This window comes from Anabrus simplex, chromosome 1 (assembly GCF_040414725.1).
Source record: "Anabrus simplex isolate iqAnaSimp1 chromosome 1, ASM4041472v1, whole genome shotgun sequence".
Lineage (NCBI taxonomy): Eukaryota > Metazoa > Arthropoda > Insecta > Orthoptera > Tettigoniidae > Anabrus > Anabrus simplex.
In genome coordinates this window covers 45,684,656-45,704,331 of record NC_090265.1, presented here as the reverse complement: position 1 = coordinate 45,704,331, position 19,676 = coordinate 45,684,656, and the positions used below count along the sequence as shown (strand labels likewise).

At 42.2% G+C, this 19,676-nt stretch overlaps 1 protein-coding gene across 1 annotated transcript in view; it reads left to right on the top strand.

Moving 5' to 3' along the window:
- LOC136873803 (chaoptin) overlaps positions 1–19,676 on the top strand; it is a 354,515-nt gene that overhangs the window by 177,476 nt on the left and 157,363 nt on the right. The window contains exon 6 of the mRNA XM_068227078.1: positions 921–1,449. Coding sequence (XP_068083179.1) covers positions 921–1,449 — 529 coding nt within the window. The remainder of the gene's footprint in view (positions 1–920; positions 1,450–19,676) is intronic.

Sequence of the window (19,676 nt, the reverse complement as noted above, 5' to 3'; positions counted from 1 at the left end):
TGGGAAAAGCTGAGTGAAAGGAGACTAGCTGGCTGACTAACTGGTATGTTCCGAAGTGTCAGTGGAGAGATGTCATGGAATGATATTCTGTCTGTTAGGTCATCAGCCCAGAGGCTGGTTGGATCCTCAAATAGCATCACCAAAGGCTGTGCAGTTATAGGGAAACCACAGAAACCAATGGCAGTACCAAAATGAGGCGAACTAGGCAAGATGAGGAGTGAGGTAGTTTGCCATTGCTTTCCTCACTGGGCCAGACAGTGCTATTGTAGCACAACTAACCCTATGAACAACACCTTCCATGACATTCAGACACACTGGTTGAGCTCTGAATGTCATTAATCAGCACCACCCATAACCCAGCAGCTTCCATATTGTCACAGCCATGGATGAGACTGGGACTTCAGTGGAAGCTACACTTTACTCTGGCCTGTGCCAAGAGATGGATGCAAAAGTACTGTATCCATCAAGAAATGATAGCAGGCAGGGAATGATATTAGTAGACGAATAAGTTTGAGCTGTGTTTTAAAAGTAGGAACGATCACAATATGAACATTAAGTTCAAATTCAAGAGGGCAAATTGGGTCAGATATTGTTTATAGGAAGAGTAGTTAGGTATTGGAATAATTTACCAAGGGAGATGTTGAGTAAATTTCCAAATACTTTCCATTCATTTAAGGAAAGACTAGGTAAATGACGGATAGGAATCTGCCAACTGGGCGACTGCCCTAAATGTAGATCAGTGCCAATTGACACTGAAGTTGATAACTAGTAATTAGATTACATTTACTCAATTTCTTTCCAACTCTACGGGGCGATGAATGTAGCGGATATTCAGACGTACACAATGTCGTGTTTGACTTCACCTTTCCTTTCCCTTAAATGGATAACAAAACATTTTTCTTTTCTTTCTTTTGTTACAGATCATCACAAAGGAGAGCTTCGCCGGGTTGTCGCGGCTGCAGACGCTGGACGTCCAAGACTTGCCACAACTCGAGCGATTCGATGCTGATACGCTGACACGCCTGCATCTCCTGACGACTCTCCGCATCCAGACGTGGCCGAAAATCGAGAAGTACCGCTTCAGACTGGGCAGCGCTTTGTCTAGTCTGCCATCACTCCGCAAGTTATCAGTGCGTGTTCTGGAACCTGTTCTAACGGACCAGCTGATCGGGGCGTTCAACCCCAAACTACGACATCTCGAAATCACGGGGATAGACTTACATAGTATAGCGGCGGATGCCTTCGATGGCATCGAGAACAATTACGAATTGGTGCTACAAATCCGAGGTACTCAGATCGAGGAGTTACCTTCGGGCTTGTTCTCAAGACTGGAGAATGTCCCTCATTTGTCTCTGGACCTGCGGGACAACAAGTTCTCTTCCCTTAGTCCCAGCACGCTCTACTCCAACGGGACGAGCTGGGAGAGCGTTGGGACCAAACTCATTTCCGGTAAGTACTCATATTCAATTTACATAATTGCTATTATAACATATTGATTGATGCATCAATGACAGTGGTCTCAAAAGAAGCAAACGTTGATAAAGTACTGAGAAAACTGAATTAACAACAAATAACAGAGTGTAGCTGTCTCGAGGTATAGCACAACAGGAGAGATTGTATACCGTACATCCCTCGCTAACCCTAGAATTCATACCATGGGTCCATCGGACCCGGTAAGAATTTCAGCATAATTTTATTTCAGCAGTTCTTGACACAGAAGTTTCGCGCATCTTTTGCTATCCATTGTGAAAGAACACCTCATTAGTTTCTTCTTTGGAACAATTTAATTGATTTTCCTTCACACGACGAGTTTACCTAATCTGGATCCGTTGGACCCTTATATTTCTTGTTACATTTCCCGGTATGTACTGTCTTGCCACCTACATTCATTGCTGTGATCTACTAGAAGTTGTACAAGACTGAGCAATAGTAGCGGTCTCCTTGGGCATTGTTGACGGCCTGCAGTTGGTTATGAACCTTTGCTTGGAGGGAGATGTGCTTCAGCACATTTCTCACATTTGATGTATTTGTCATAACGACTACAATAAAACCAAAGGAGGCGCGGACGTAACGGATCAAAAGGTATACAATTTCACTTGCAAGAGCCCAACGAGGCGTTGGCCCAGTTTGCTGGGGTATAATATTTTGCGTGTGTTCGTTTAAATGCGTTCGCTATTTACTGTGTGCTACATCCCTCATATCACCAAGATATTTCTCATAAAAGGAAATTGTTCATCAAAGATCTTTCAGTCGAAATGATCCAGCCATATATGATCCGAAGGTCTGCCAATCTATTTCTCCAAAAATCTGCTTACTTTTATATGGAGAATTTTATTACCATCCCTGCTTTAGCAGATTGTGACAGGAACAACCAGCGGGGCGAGGTGAAAAGAATTATGTGCATAATGTCCATCCGTCAAAGGCAGGGAAAGCAAAATGGTGTGTTCGAAATGTTGAAAGAGCGTGTGACAGGAACATATCTGGGTAATACGCAATCATTGCAGAGGTTGACAAAGTGTAATCGAGCTAGAAACTTACGTGCCATATTATGTAAGTGTCAAGCAAATGAGTTAAGATTTTTAGCGATGTAAAACAGTAGTATATTGTTGAATTGTGATGTGACATTAATTGAAATGTGAAATGCTGCAAATTAAAACAAATTTCTTAATATCATGTACTTCTTCCCGGGCAAGTAACTAAACCTATGCCTAATACCGATGTAATTACTTAAGGGTCCAATGGACCCGGGATATGTAAATGTGTAGGAAAGAAAGTGTATGTATCCTAGGGTTAAATTATTCTGAAGAAACAAACAACGCAGTTAACTTTTTCTTTACAAAATTTCCTTATCAATCTTTAGTGGTTTATTTAATTCAATTTGATTTTACTTGGAACAAGACTATTATTATTTTTAAAGGCTGTTAAAATTAGTGGTCAAATCATAAACAGCAACAATATTAACTTAGCAAGAAGACTGACCCTGTCAAGCAGGTTATCGTTCTCAGTGCGATTTTATTTTGGTGTAAATAGATATCACACGAGATACGTTCACTTTCTTGCATAAAACCACTTTATTGTCGTTACGTCCATTCTTTAACAACACACAGTTATACACAACTATACACAACACTAAACTATTCAGGGAACCACACTGGTTCTCACACTGGTTGTTCACTTCGCCATCACACAGTCGATTCTGAATAGTACCGATATCAACTCATTCTAACCCACACTCTACATTCCCTTACTGCACTGTCTCTCTCAGACTTGCCGACTGACTCTCTCGTTGACTCTTGGCCTGTCAGCTCGATATATATACTATTCGACAAACAGTCTAGAAATATCGACTTTTCAAAATGTTCTTGCAACACTCTGAATGGAACACATCCAAACGTAAAGAATTAATCGGTCGACCCACCTGTCGATTGAAGTAGACCAAACTCGAATATTCGATAACGCTTTATAAACACAAGTGGACAAGTCGATAACATTCCTAATGTTTCTACACTTATCTCTATAATAAATAATTACAGTAAGTTTCTAGAAACCTCTATATGTAGCAAAAAGGTAGTGGATTATGCCCAATATACGAATATTACAGAATTCTCTACAGTTTTCGACTACACGGAATTTGAGGTTAGGCGTATTCACAAACGTATTTGATGTTATACAAATGTACAATACATTTAAAATTTAATAAAGATAATTAAAATATATTGAACATAATAACTGAAGGTTTTACAAGAGTGAGGTATATGTAGGATGGCATAGATACGAGACGGTTCTCTTTCGTGTTTTTAAAGTGTTCGCTTAAAAAAAACTCTTCGTCAATATGGATCAAACGTAGTTCCGTCTCTGAGAGAAAAATTTCTAAAACTTGGATATTTAGGGGAATAAATACTTTTTAAATATCATTAGGTAAATTAATAATAACAATAATAATACTAATAATATATATATGAACATTCTCACCCGGAAGGACTGCAGATTACGTGGTGTCGTGTAGTCGGCACGACGAATCCTCTCGGCCATTATTCTTTGTTTTCTAGACTCGGGCTGCTATCACACCGTCAGATAGCTGCTTAATTGTTATCACGTAGACTGAGTGGTACTCGAACCAGCTCTCAGATCCAGGTAAAAATCCATAAACTGGCCTAGAATCGAACCCGGGCTTCTGGGTAACAGGCAAACACGTTACTCTTATACTGGGGTTTGAACCCACTATCTCCGGGATGCAAGCACACAGCTGCGTGCCCCTTCATTTTACAATTATTTGGCAGTTTCTTCCAGATGCATTTTGAAAGAAGATATTCATTCACTTATGCATGTATATTTATGATAACTTTTTGTAAACATTAAAATATCCGTCTCTGTGGTGTAGTGGTTAGTGTGATTAGCTGCCACGCCCGGACGCCCGGGTTCGATTGCCGGTTCTGCCACGAAATTTGAAAAGTGGTACGAGGGCTGGAACAGGGTCCATTCAGCATTGGGAGGTGAACTGACTAGAGGTGGGTTATATTCCCGCCTCAGCCATCCTGGATGTGGTTTTCCGTGGTTCCCCACTTCTCCTCAAGGCAAATGCCGAGATGATACCTAACAGAAGGCCACGGACGCCTCGCTCTCTCTTCCTTGTTTATCCCTTCCAATCTTCCCAACCCCTCTCCCTCCCCCCCACAAAGCCCCTGTTCAGCATAGCAGGTGAGGCCACCTGGGCGAGATACCGTTCCTCCTCCCCAGTTGTATCCCCCGACCCAATTTGTCACGCTCCAGGACACTGCCCTTGAGGCGGTAGAAGTGGGACCCTCGCTGAGTCTGAGGGAAAAACGAAACCTGGAGGGTAAACAGATTAAGAAGAAGAAGAAGAAATGTTAAAATATATTTTTCTTAAAAAACTAAGACATTTGAGCAAGTTATGTTTCACATAGTTCTTTATTTGCCTTCATGTAGTCACTGTAACAAATTCATGTTCAAAGCAGTGACGGGTTCTGTGGAAATGTTCCTCATGTCATCAGAGAATTTTACAATATTGAAATCACATCCATTAGAAACAAGTGCATATTTTACTTCCTTAAAAATAGGACATTATATTCTAACACATGTTTATGTGCATGTCAGGTTTGGCGAATTTATCTATAAAACGGATGAAATTTCGACCTAGATATCTTATACTTTATTATTGCATACATTCCCCCAAGGCTCTGTATAAAGAAGAGTTGTGGAGTACGGGCCATCAGCTCTCTGGTATAATAATTTAATTTGCTTTACGTCCCACTAACTACTTTTAATGTTTTCGGAGACGCTAAGGTACCGGAATTTAGTCCCGCAGTAGTTCTTTTACGTGCCAGTAAATCTACCGACACCAGACTCGCGTGTTTGAGCACCTTCAAATACCACTGGACTGAGCCAGGATCGAACTTGCCAAGTTGGGATCAGAAGGCCAGCGCCTCAACCGCCTGAGCCACTCATCCCGACCTAACTGGCTGAATTATGGTATGGTAGCCATGATCCCATTAATAAAAACAAATAAGGAATTGCATATGAATATTAACAAGTGTTATGAAACGGTCAGTGTCTTAAAATACTTCTCATTCGGGCCCAAATACTGTGAATTTTAATAGAATACGTTTACTAATATAATATAATTTGCTGCACGTTGTTTACAGCTGGGTAGATATATCTTGAACATGCCGACATGTGCTGCTAGTATTTTCAGAATGTTTATATACCTATAATAGTTCTTCCAAATTCGATACTTTGCATTTTCCAACGCGAGCAACATTTTCACAAGATTCCCTTGTCAGACGTATGGGATGACTGTTAATAAATCATCTCCTCGAAGAGCCGTAGATAGGCACACTGTACACGTGTCAATGTCTAGAACTACACCTCATTACACGCAGACACGAATTATCTCGATTCTAACTTTATAATGATGAACTTCGTAGATCTTTATTAACATTGTCACGGTAGAGAACTCGGCACAAATTAAGCCAAGCGATTCGCGTAGCTTCCTTAGACTGTAGTCAAGACTGCTTTGTCTTTAATGTGAAGAATAAAGTGAGGCAAAAAAAAAAAGTGCTGCACCATTTTCACGCTCGAAAAACTTCTCCCCGTTTCAAAAGCTAATTAATTGTTTTGTATAGCATTGTTTATTTTAATGATTCAGTAATATCTCGTTAAACGTAAGAGAAAAGAGGAACTCAATTAAATGCTTGTAACTTCAGGTTCAGCTGTGACAAAGGGAAGTCGGGCCAGGTGGATCTGTACAGACCCATTCCGGTGAGCTCATTGACAGAAGGAAATAGTGAAGATGCTGTAATGATTGTTATTTAAATACTTGGCTCAACGTCCATCCCAGCGCAACCTGAACTTACGTAAGTGTACAATAATAACGAGAAATAACGAGCGAGTTTGCCGTGCGGTTAGGGTGGCGCGGTTGTAAGTCTGGCATTCGGGAGAATGTGGATTCGAATCACACCGTCGGCAGCACTAGAGATGGTTTTCCGTGGTTTCCAATTGTGCGCCTGGCAAATTTTGAGCTGTACCTTAATTAAGGCCACGGCCGCTACCTTCCTAATCCTAGCCATTTCCTCTCTCTTGGTACGTGAACGAATCGTATGCATGAAACGTCATTATAATTTTTGTCCTAAATGGAAAATAATAATTGCTTTTACGCAAAGTAAGAGGAAAATTAACGGTAAATTAATAAATATAATTATTACTAGAGGAATGAAGTATATATACATATTTGCGTACATTCATTCTTTCCTTCTTTCTTAATCTGTTTACCTGCAGCGTTGGTTTTTCCCTCGGACTCAGCGAGGGATCCTACCTCCGCTACCTCAAGGGCAGTGATCTGGAGCATGAGACTTTGGGTCGGGGTATACAACTGGGAAGGAGGACCAGTAAATCGCCCAGGCGGCCTCACCTGCTATGCTAAACAGGGGCCTTGTGGGCGGGGGATGGGAAGATTGGAAGGAATACACAAGGAAGAAGAAAGGAAGCGGCCGTAGCCTTAAGTTAGGTACCATCCCGGCATTAGCTTGGAGAAGAAGTGGAAAACCACGGGGAAACCACTTCCAGGATGGCTGAGAGGGGAATCGAACCCAACTCTACTCAGCTGACCTCGCGAGGCTGAGTGGATCCGGTTCAAGTCCTCGTATCACTTTTCAAATTTCGCGGCAGAGCCGGGAATCGTACCTGCACCTCAGGGGTTGGCAGCTAATCACGCTAACCACTACAGGTACACCACATGGGCGGATATTTTCCTACATTACGACTATGAAATCTACTGCGTCATAAAAATTCAGTACGTCTTTTGTTCATGTAACACTTGTGTGTGTGAAGTCTTTGCTCATCCATCGTCTTTACCGAGCTCGATAGCTGCAGTCGCTTAAGTGCGGCCAGTATGCAGTATTCGGGAGATAGTAGGTTCGAACCCCACTATCGGTAGCCCTGAAGATGGTTTTACGTGGTTTCCCATTTTCATACCAGGCAAATGCTGGGGCCGTACCTCTATTAAGGCCACGGCCGCTTCCTTCCCACTCCTAGCCCTTTCCTGTCCCATCGTCGCCGCAAGACCTATCTGTGTCGGTGCGTCGTAAACCAACTAGCAAAAAAAAAAAAAAAAAGCATCCATCGTCTTTAAACTTCTTTGCTTCGCCTTGCTTTGATTCATTTAATGTTAACTGGTGGGGCGAGTTGTTTACTTGTGCCCATAACTCCATAACTAATTAAATAATTGGTCCAGGGATCGTGCTATTATTCTCTCAACAAAAAATATTTTTTGTGTTATTTACGATGTACATTTCACCTTCATTTTCCCATGTGAACTGCCTGCGTTAGTCTTGATGTACAAAGATATTGAGAATTCACAGACAACATTTTCATTGGTCGGTGCTAGCCCTGGACCTGAGGTAGGAAACAAAAGGCGGGACGATGAAGCGGAATGCCACAGAAGAGAGTCGTGTCTACATCGAAATAGTGGCCATGGTTACGTATCTCTATTTCCTACTAATAATAGCATTAATTAATTTGCCGCTAATTTTACTGTTGATTTGCGTGAAAGCAATTACTATCCTCCATTTAGGACAAAAATTACAATAACATTTCATGGATAGGATTCGTTGACGTAAACCCCATCCCTCTGTCACCGGAAACTTTCGAAGAGTTCGTGCAGCGTTACACAAGTAGCTAATAACCAAACAAAAAAGACAAGAAGTCAGTATCTAATTCCCACAGTTTTGCCAGGTCGTGGGTGCGAACCGTGTCGTACATGGTGATTTGGCCCAATTTTACGGTCGAATGCCTTTCCTGAGTCGTTCTTTTGTGGAAGAATATATACAGTATTGGGTGTTCCTGCTGTGCTTTGTGGTGTATTGTGTGTACAAGATGGGATGTATATTGGAACAAACACACATACCCAGTCCTTGAGCCACAGTAATGAACTATACATGGCTTAAACCTCAGACCTGGCTGGGAATCAAACCCAGGGCACTCCGAATCGAAGGCGTTGACGCTGATCATTCAGCCAAGGAGTCGGAATAAAACTATTTTCAAGGCCATAAACCCTTTAATTTAACTCTAGAGTAAGTACTAACATTATTCGCTAGTTGTGCAATACTAAAATACGTAAAATGTACGTGCATATCCATATGTACGCTAAAACAATAAGCGTACTCCACATTATAATATATTATATAAGACTTACGACTTACGAAGTAAGGGTAACGGTAAGTGTGTATTCTGCCCGAAGGCAGGTCCGAACCTCCGCAGAGGTGTGCCTGAGCCGGAGTTTACGTACGGTAGGGTGGCCAGTTCCTTTTCGCTCCTCCATTCCCTTACCCCTCACCAACAGCACGTTGCAACCCATCCAAATCTTGACCACGCCCATTGTTGCTTAACTTCGGAGATCTCACGGAATCCGGGGTTTCATCACGGCTGCGGCCGTTGGCATGTTGTTATTAAGGAATAAAAAAATAATTCAAAACACCTAAGTGGATCAGCTTCTACGCTCGAAGTAGGTCCTAGTCGGGTATGAACTATGTTCTTTCTTGGGTATTTTTCTGTGTTTGAACTAGTTGTTTTCCATATATGCCCATACTTATCAAAGAGTTTGTCCACTTAAAAAGGTTGAGAGACTGAAGGTGAGCAGTTTGAAGTGGTCGCTTCTGTTATTGTCTTCCTAGTTCCTTTTTTGGGGATTTCCTTTTTGAAGGCCGCTCAATTTGCTTAGTTTCAACAGAGGCTTGTAAATCTGGATCACAATCAACATTATCTTTGGAACCACCACCACACTGGATGTATAGTTCGGATCGTCATCGGACAGTCTTCGTGCTCAGATTCAGTTTCTAAACGGTTGTCTTCCTCGCTCTCATCTTCACCTAGCTCCTCAACACTACGGCAAATGAACTCCTCCTATTTCTTCTTAATGTGTTTACCCTCCAGGGTCGGCTTTTCCCTCGGACTCAGCGAGAGATCCCACCTCTACCGCCTCAAGGGTAGTGTCCTGGAGCGTGAGACATTGAGTCTGAGGATACAACTGGGGAGGATGACCAGTACCTCGTCCAGGCGGCCTCACCTGCTGTGCTGAACGGGAGCCTTGCGGGGGAATGGTAATATGGGAAGGGATAGACAATGAAGATGGAAGGAAGCGGCCGTGGCCTTAAGTTAGGTACCATTCCGGCATTTGCCTGGAGAAGAAGTGGGAAACCACGGAAAACCACTTCCAGGATGGCTGAGGTGGGAATCGAACCTACCTCTACTCAGTTGATCTCCCGAGGCTGAGTGGACCCCGTTCCATCCCTCGTACCACTTTTCAAATTTCGTGGCAGAGCCGGGAATCGAACCCGGGCCTCCGGGGGTGGCAGCTAATCACACTAACCACTACACCACAGAGGCGGACTCCTTGTATTTCACTACTTGTTTATCCATTGTGTTCTGGAAACTCACATGCCGAATAAGTATAAATCAACCATCCGGAATGGGCAACCTAGAGCATAAGACAACATCCAAGTACCTGTTACAGTACATACTATTAATACGTAAGTCTTACGTACCACCGATTATGCGTCACTACACTACTAACAATACGTAAGAAAAAACGCAGTGACATTCTTGCTACTGGCTTTACGTCGCACCGACACAGATAGGTCTTATGGCGACGATGGGACAGGAAAGGCATAGGAGATGGACGGAAGCGGCCGTGGCCTTAATTACGGTACAGCCCCAGCATTTGCCTGGTGTGAAAATAGGATATCACGGAAAAAGCATTTTCAGGGCTGCCGACAGTGGATTCGAACCTACTATCTCCCGGATACAAGCTCACAGCCGCGCGCGTCTCTAACCGCACGCCCAACTCGCCCGGTAAACGCCGTGACTTACCAAAATTGAACTCTCCCGGCGTTCGCTCCTCACACATGCATCTGAACGCTACGATAGCGTCATCCATATCGATCAATGAGTGGGGAGGAGCAGTGCGCACTTATATGGTGCATACACGTTAATTTTAAGTATTTTAGTATTGTAGGATTAACTGAATTGTTTACAAGTTCATGATTTTACACTGTGACTGGTGTTGGTGGTGGCGACGATTCTAGTTTTAACAGGAAGTAAAATCGGGCAACCATCCTGTCTTAACGGTAATTAGGGGAAAGATGGAAGAGGTCCGATACTTCGAAGACAGCAAAAGAAAGGTAAGGGCCACGAGAAGCTGCAAAAGCTGACGGGTTCCATTTCTCGCTGGACCCTGTATTTTAGCTATGCCTTGATAAGTCCAATGATTCGTTTAACCCAAGAGATACCGAATTTTGGAAATACACCACCAGGCATCGTCTTTGAGACCGAATAATTTAATGTTCCAAACATAATGTATAGTGATTGTTATTACTTTAGAGGTCTGGCTCCATGGCTAAATAGTTAGCGTGTTGGCCTTTGGTCGCTGGAGTCCCGGGTTTGATTCCCGACAGGTTAAGAATTTTAACCATAGTTGGTTGATTATGCTGGCACGGGGGCTGGGTGTATGTATCGTCTCCTTCATCATTTCATCTGCTTCACGACTTGCAGGTCGCCTACGGGTGTCAAATCAAAAGACCTGCATCTGGCGAGCCGAATATGTGTTCGGACTCTCGGCACTAAAAGCCATACGCCATTTCATTTCATTACTTTTAATGATGATGTTTCTGTTGAAGGAAATTTAACAGTTTTAAAGTCTTGAAGACTGTTCTATGCTTTATAACACACCGACATTTTGCAAAACATCGACCAACTCGCCGCGTTATTATTATTATTATTATTATTATTATTATTATTATTATTATTATTATTATTAGACGTCTATCACCACTACCACTGTTCGTAACCGGAACCATTACTGAGATACATTGCCCTGGTCTACCTTTGTTTATCGACCTGAGAGACGAGCTCCTTCTAATTGCATAGGACAGGTGGTTGTCATTATGTCGCTGAAGACAGCCCCGCCTCTTTTCCGGACTGACAAACTTCCTCCCGGCATGCTGTTCGGAATCCACCGGATGAACTGCGGAAGTTAATTACGTCCTAATGAGCTCTTGGCGCCCTTCGGACAACAATGGCTCGTTTGCGACGCCTACATTCCGGCGTCACTTCCAACAATTGCATGGAGGAAGATACAAATTGCTCAAATACATTTTTGGTTAGTGAGTTAAAGTGAGAGGAAGTTAGCAAGTTTTAGGTGGAAGGGTATGAGGAATAGCTCAGCTCACACAGTGGTGCAAGCCCCTAATAATGAAGTTCCTCACACATTGTTTGAGATTGTTGTTCCTTGTAAGGAAACTTGAGATATTGTTAAGGTGACCAGCTTCTCAGAAATTCAACCCGGAACAAAAGCCTGTGATTACATTCAGGAAATCAATCGAGAATTACAATAATAATAAAAATAATAATAATAATAATAATAATAATAATAATAATAATAATAATAATAATGAGAAGAAGAAGAAGAATCTTTATAAGCGCATAATAGCTTCCGTGACTCAAGCTGAAGCGTGCTGGCCTCTCACTACTAGGTTCCGTGGTTCAAATCCCAGTCATTCCATGTGAGAGTTGCTCTGGACAAAGCAGAGGCGGGACAGGTTTCTCCTGTTTTCATTTCCGGTTCTCATTCCAGCAACACTCCCCAAAATTATTCCATTTCATCTGTCAGTCGATAATCATTGCCACAGAGGGGTGCAAAAGGCTTCGGTTGAAACTGGAAACAGACTGTAGATTTTCATTTTTCATTAATTATGTAAGTGAAAATGGCTAACATAAATGTAATAAATCGCATGCAAAATGAAGAATCAACTAATGTACAAAGTAGATATAGGCCTATTTGTTTCATTAGGTCCTCGTAGCTTTACTGAACTGGTCCGCTTCTTTTGCAACACGGTCAGAGATTCCTTACGTTCAATTTCCACTCGAGGCATGTATTTTTCCCACGTCTTGTTAGTCACTCAGCCTCGGGGATTGTGCATTTTTTGTTTGTCGTAATACACACCTCTTCACACTGCCAACTACCACAGAAATCCGATAGTAAAGCTGGAACTGTCGTCATGTATGACACACACTGTACCTACGACCAACGAACTCGCCAAGATCTGGGAAAGAGAACTTACGCAAAAATGTCTATTTCTTTCCACGTAAATGACGTAAATACCATCCTTTATTCACTGCGAATCAATTAGATATGCGATGGCATAAAGAGGCGTAGTCTCACTGTCACAGTGGCTGGCAGGTGTCTTTTCTATCCAGTGCGTGAAGAGCCTAATTTTGTACGCATCACTGTGTTTCCAGTTTGGGAATTCTCTTTTGAAATCCACTTGCTGTGTTTACGCATCGATTTTTTAAACTACATTAGCCTTTGTTTGGGGGTGTGCATCGATCTTGTTTGACATCGTCAGCGCCCTGCAAGTAATTTAATTGGCAGTGCTCAGAGCACTCAGTGCTTAAAGTAGACCTACGTAGCCACATTCTTCACACTCTGGTTATCGGACTACAGTATATCCCACACTCTATATAGCGGCATGATAATAAATGATGAGAAGAATAGGAATAAGAATAATAACATATAATTTCACGTGTCTTCCGAAGTGTTATGGCACTTTTAGCAGAATTCCACCTTTACAATGAAAATGAAAACCTACAACCTGTTTTCCAGTCAATGATCGGGTCAGGGATGGAATGAATGAAGCCCCCATCTTGCGGCGAGGATAGGAATTGTGCCGGCTCCTGAAGTCTGTCGCATTCTTCTGGGGCAATGAATAATGACTGACAGATGAAATGAAATGATAGTGGAGAGTGTAGCTGTAATGAAAGATGACAGGAACAGAGTGCCCGGAGAAAATCCTGTCCCTCCTCCACTTTGCCCAGCACAAATGTCACTTGGAATGACTGGGATTTGAACCACAGTATCCAGCGTTGAAAGGCTGACGCCCTGCCGTCTGAGTCACTGAGGGGTTTTTTCCAACTTAAAAATATGAATTAAATTTATTCCTTTCAAAATAACATTAAATCATGGCACAGAGTCTAAGACTATAGTCCATTATTGACAGATACCACAATGTTTTCGCACGTGTAAAATGTGTGTTATGGAAGTTGTATATTTTTATAATGCTGTGTTTTATACAGACATAGTAGTTTTTATTCAAGATGCATGCGTGATAGTGTGACGATATTTAATGTGACAAATCTGGATCAGAGACATGACCAGACGCCAAGATTCTCCAGTGTCTTTCGAAGTCTTATAGATACATCCATGTTCTCTCTTTTGTCTTTTGAACAATGATGACTGAAGATGTCTTCCAATGAGGACTAAACATGTACCATAAGTTTATTAAATCCTAAATGGAATGCTTTTGTTTTGCATAGGTGGAATTCTGCTAAAAGTACCATAACACTTGTTAAGGTCGACAATACGGGCTAAAAATGAATTTTATTAACACAAATCAGAGGTCCGACATTTCGATGAATGAAGGTTTCGGTTAAAGGAAGTGAGATAGCTAGTAGGGCATGAAAATGAAAGTGTCCCTAGTACTCGCAAACCTGATACCGTTGAGGTCGGAAAAGAACGATAGATGACCAAAGGAGGTCGGATACAAGATAATTATGAAAGTTAGGAGGACGGACGAGAAAATTGAAGTAATACCGGACTCATGTGTTGAACCGTCGTCACCAAACCTGCTTCAAATTTCTGAGGCCCTGGTTCCCCTTTTAGTCGCCTCTTCCGACAGGCAGTGGTTGTATTCTATTGTCCTAGAGCCTATACGAAGACCTCACCCATTTGTTACATTAAAAGGCAGTTTGTTCTCTTTGAGCATCCACTACTGAAGATTCGACTGATATTTCTGATATGTCGACTTTTTAATGCTTTCATTCCCCAACCGGAGAGGTCAGGTCGAAATCTTTACCAGACATTCCTTGGGATTGTTGGATAAGGAGCAAATCAACGGGATAGCCGGTGAATAACGTTATGTTCGTTCGTAATCTGTTTACCCTCCAGAGTCGGTTTTTCCCCCGGACTCAGCGAGGGATCCCACCTCTACCGCCTCAATGGCAGTGTCCTGGAGATTCAGACTTTGGGTCAGGGATACAACTGGGGAGAATGACCAGTACCTCACCCAGGCGGCCTCACCTGCTATGCTGAACAGGGGCCTTGTGGACGGATGGGAAGATTGGATGGGGCAGGCAAGGAAGAGGGAAGGAAGCGCCCGTGGCCTTAAGTTCTTAAGTTAGGTATCATCCCGGCATTTGCCTGGAGGAGAAGTGGGAAACCACGGAAAACCACTTCCAGGATGGCTGAGGTGGGAATCGAACCCACCTCTACTCAGTTGACCTCTCGAGGCTGAGTGGACCTCGTACCACTTTTCAAATTTCGTGGCAGAGCCGGGAATCGAACCCGTACCTCCGGGGGTGGCAGCTAATCACGCTAACCACTACACCATAGAGGCGGACGAATAACGTTATGTATTATTTAAAATAGGATGTCGCATGCGCTCAGCCAGTCTCGAAGGATGCGATGATTTTTCTTCACTTTACTAGCTAAATATGTAGCCTCCGTGGCTCATGCTGCAAAGCGCCGGCCTCTCACCGCTGGATTCCGTGGTTTAAATCTCGGTCACTCCATGTGAGAATTTGGTGAACAAAGCGGGGGCGGGGCAGGTTTTTCTCCGGGCACTCCGGTTTTCCCTGTCATCTTTCCTTCCAGCAACACTCTCCAATATCATTTCATCTGTCAGTCATTAATCATTGCCCCAGAGGAGTGCGACTGGCTTTGGCAGCCGGCACAATTCTTATCCTGACCGCTGGATGGGGCTTCATTCATTCCGTTCCTGACCCGGTCAAATGTCTGTAAACAGGCTGTGGATTTTCATTCAATTAGTTAAATATGTGTACTTTTGTGTCATACCTTTCTATAGCAGGTGAGGCTTTCACTGCTGGCGTTATGAACAATGTCTGTATTTTCCAGGCTTGTAGGCCATAACCTAGGATCATATGATGATCCCTACGTTTCACCGGAAACTGCGTTCGGCAACTTCAAGGATACCGAATGACTTCGATGCCTGCGAAGCTTTCAGCGAAATAGAGTAGTGTCGCAAAAATTGATTTTGGAACTCGCTCCCTGATGCAACCATTGACACTTTCATTCGGGTTTTGAGTTTTCTCTTGCAGGTATCTCCTCAGGAGTTCATGTCTGCTCAGGTACCTGCAGATAGGTTTACCAGTTATTTGGCACCGTTGGTACTAACGCCAGGAGTCTGGACAATTAGGCCTGTGGCGTATAGTCAGTGGACGGACGCCCACACAGCTATAAGCAAAACTGACTGAGAGGCGGGAAAATAAATGAAAATCGAAAATGTGTACACAGAATAGCCAACTTATGTTAAGAAACACGCTCCCGGAGAAGAAGACTTAAACCGAATTTCTTTAATCAGGGTAGAACAAAAGATACATGACAAGTATGAAAAAGGAGCGTGATGCCTGCACGCAGGGTTCAACGAAACCATCAATAACACCCCGTAAATAATAATTACACCCAATAAATATCGTAGTAATCCTGACAAACCCTAGATTATTTTTCACCGAATTAAAAATTGAGCTATTTTGATACATTTCATTACCTGGGTCCTTTACTATGAAGTCCCTTAAAAAGGAGGTGAAAGTAGTGAACTTTGAGCTACTCCCCTACAGAGAGGTACTTCCTGGCAGCTAGAGAGAAATTCGAAATTTGAGCCACTGAGTAGGGCCTAAACGTTATTGATTCTAGATGATTGTGGCCAGTGGTGTCAAAGGCTTTGAGAAACACACAGAATAATTACAGAGCAGCTTTTTTCCTTTTCTTTCGAATCTTGAAGACAGTTTTTTACTAGTGAAGAATTAAAAAGAAATGCCTGGTGTCGACTCAAAGCCACTTTGTTGGGTAGATAATTCGACATGCCTAATTTCCTTCTCCGGTAACCTCTAAATAATGGTTCTTAGAATGGAAAAGAATGGATTAAGGCGCCAATTAGTGACTAATTTTTTTTTTTTTTTTTGCTAGGGGCTTTACGTCGCACCGACACAGATAGGTCTTTTGGCGACGAGTGTGACTAAATTAGGATCTCCTTACTTATATAGCATGATGGTACGGCCCTTCCTGAATAGATTAGGCATATAATCCAAAGTTAAAATTACATTGTCCGAGCATTTGGCCGTGCTGTTAGGGTCGGGCATCTGTGAGCTTGCATTCGGGAGACAGTGTGTTCGAACCCCACTAGGCAGCCCTAAATATGGTTTTCCGTGGCTTTCCACTCTTACACCAGGCAAATGCTGCGGATGTACCTTAATGAAGTCATGGCCGCTTTCATCCATTCTTAGACCTTTCCTCTCCCATCATCGCCGTAAGACCTATCTATGTCGGTGCGATGTAAAGCATATTGTAAATAAAACATATAATGTTGTTGATTAACTTGAATAATAACCCCCTGTGTGTGGTGGGGGGAGGGGTAGTATAACACCCATGGTACAACTGCCTGTCGTAAGAAGCGACTAAAGTGGCCCCAGATGCTCATAACTTGGGAGCATGGTTTGGCAACCACGGGACTCTTTGTTGAGTCCCGGCATTGCTTCCACTTTTGCTAGGCTCCTCACTTTCATCCATCCTATCCGACCTCCCTTGGTTAACTATTGTTCTTTTCAGACCCTGACGGAATTAGAGCATTCGAGGCCGAGGGCGTCTTTCATTGTCACGCCCTTCCTGACTCTTGTCTTCATTCATTCCTTCATTCTTCGAAGGGTTGGATCCCTTTCAGTTTTTTCCTGTGGTTAGTGTTAATAGAGGGTGGTTGGCTAGTTGTGCTTCCTCTTGAAACAATAATCACCACCACCACAACCTTGAGTAGTACTCTTATCATGACCAGGAGCTGTATCGACATCCCCTTTATTGCTAGTTCATTGTCTCCGTCACAGAACAGTCAGAATCATTACCTTCACTTTCATAGAAATGTTACGCATCAAAATTAGCAGAATTAACTACACACAATGTGTTGGAGTGAAATTAAAACATGCTGGGTTGAGTGGCTCAGACGGTTGAGGTGCTGGGACTCCTGACGCCCTTCGGTAGGTTTACCGGCACGTAAAAGAACTCCTGACGTATAAAATTCCGGCACTTCGGCGGCTCCGAAAACCGTCAAATTTAGTTAGTGGGACGTAAAAAGTAACATTATTATTAAAATTAAAACAAGTCTTAATGTAAAATTTTAATGTAATAGCCACAATATTCTGAACAGCCATTTTGCTTCTATAATAGTAGTCATATTGATTGCCACATTGACATTGAGTTATTTTACTTTTCTTGAAACATTTATCACGGCGTTGCGGATTGGAACACTGAGAATACTTGGACGGATTATCTTGCTTTCTTAGTTTTATAATAGGCCTATTTTACAGCATGATGTTCAGCGCCATTGCGTTTTGTAGGAGAGCTTCGCAAAACTTCTATGAATTGGTTAACAGTGTCTTCAAATTTATCTTCATCCATATCTTTGCCTCGAATCTCTAACTGAAATTTATCGAAAGTATTACATTATAAGCAATATAAGTAACATTTGATGTATCATCTGGTGTATTGTCTGATGTGACGATGGTTGCCTTCGTTCCATATCGCTTTGTATTTGCCTTACTGTAGACAACATCAATCAATCATCATCATTCATTCTGCATTCTATCACCCAGGTGCAAGATTCCCAGTCAATTGTTGTTCTCTACTTAAATGATTTCAAAGTACTTGGAAATTACCCTCGACAAATAATAAAGTACGTGCGCGTGGTATACAGCCGTTTAACCTCCAAAAATATTCGCTTGAATGAGGACTTTTTTCATAAGTTTACTTGAGTATTAGTTTCACCTTTTTATTGAACATGATACTTCCCTTCGCGGATGAAATATTCTGGATCCAGAGTGAGGAAGGTTGAGTTATTCTGATACACATCATGGTCGAAAATACCTCCCGACCTTGGAATTGTTACCAGCATTTAAATTAGGTTCTGGCAGAATATGAGTACTAACATTATTTTGATCAGTTATTTCTAAATACGGTTCTCGCGGTGTAATATGAGAACGTGAATGCGTAAGCCCCTTACATTTTTGAAATGCTGTTTAGTGTGAAAAGAGGTGTGCTTTGAGAAATGAAGTATTTCTCTCTGCCATTAAGATTAAGTACGATTATTGAGCAGAGTCAAAATTATTTCATATAAATCATATCTGATCAATTTAAAGAATGATAAATGAGTGGAAAGGAAACTATACATGTCATAGAATTACTGTACTTGTGGGAGACTGTTGAAGCCTCTGTGGCTCAGGTGACAGTGCGCTGGCATTTCACCGCTGGATTCCATGGTTGAAATCCCGGTTACACCATGTGAGATTTGTGCTGGATAAAGCACAGGCGGGGCAGGTTTTCCTCCGGGTAGTCCGATTTTCCCTGCCATCTTTAATTCCAGCAACACTGTCTAATACCACTTCATTTCATCTGTCAGTCATTAATCATTGCCCCACAGGAGTGCGACAGGCACAATTCCTATTTCCGCCGCAAGATGGCGGCTTCATTAAACCCATGCCTAATCAAGCCAATGACTGAAAACGGTCTGTAGATTTTAATTTTCATAAAATCTTATTGGTGGTTATTGTATATCAAATCCACAAGGTATAGCTGCACTTGAACAAGGGGACAACAACTTCAGATTGATGTTAATGTTCGTAATGCCATTTCAATTTTCTCACTATTTATCTTAGGGGACAGTATCTGAGAGCCAACTTACAATACTGACAGCAGTTTTGACATCTCTGTAAACAACATAGCTCTAGATATAACTTCATTCTTGTATACAGGAAGCAAATTGTCTATTTATAGTGCATTTTACGTGTTATATCAGATTCCTTTATGTATATTAGATAATACAGTACAGTAGCATTGGTTTTAGATATTATGTTTCTTATTTTACTTGGTAAGTTTAAGACAGGGACAAGTGTCCCTAAATTTGCCAGGTAAAATAGTCGTATGTCAATCACACAATCAACCAATTAATCAATCATTAATCTGCATTTAGGACTGTCACACAGGTGACAGACTTTCCTTAAACGACTTCAAAGAACTTGCAAATGCGTCGAACATCTCCCTTGATGAA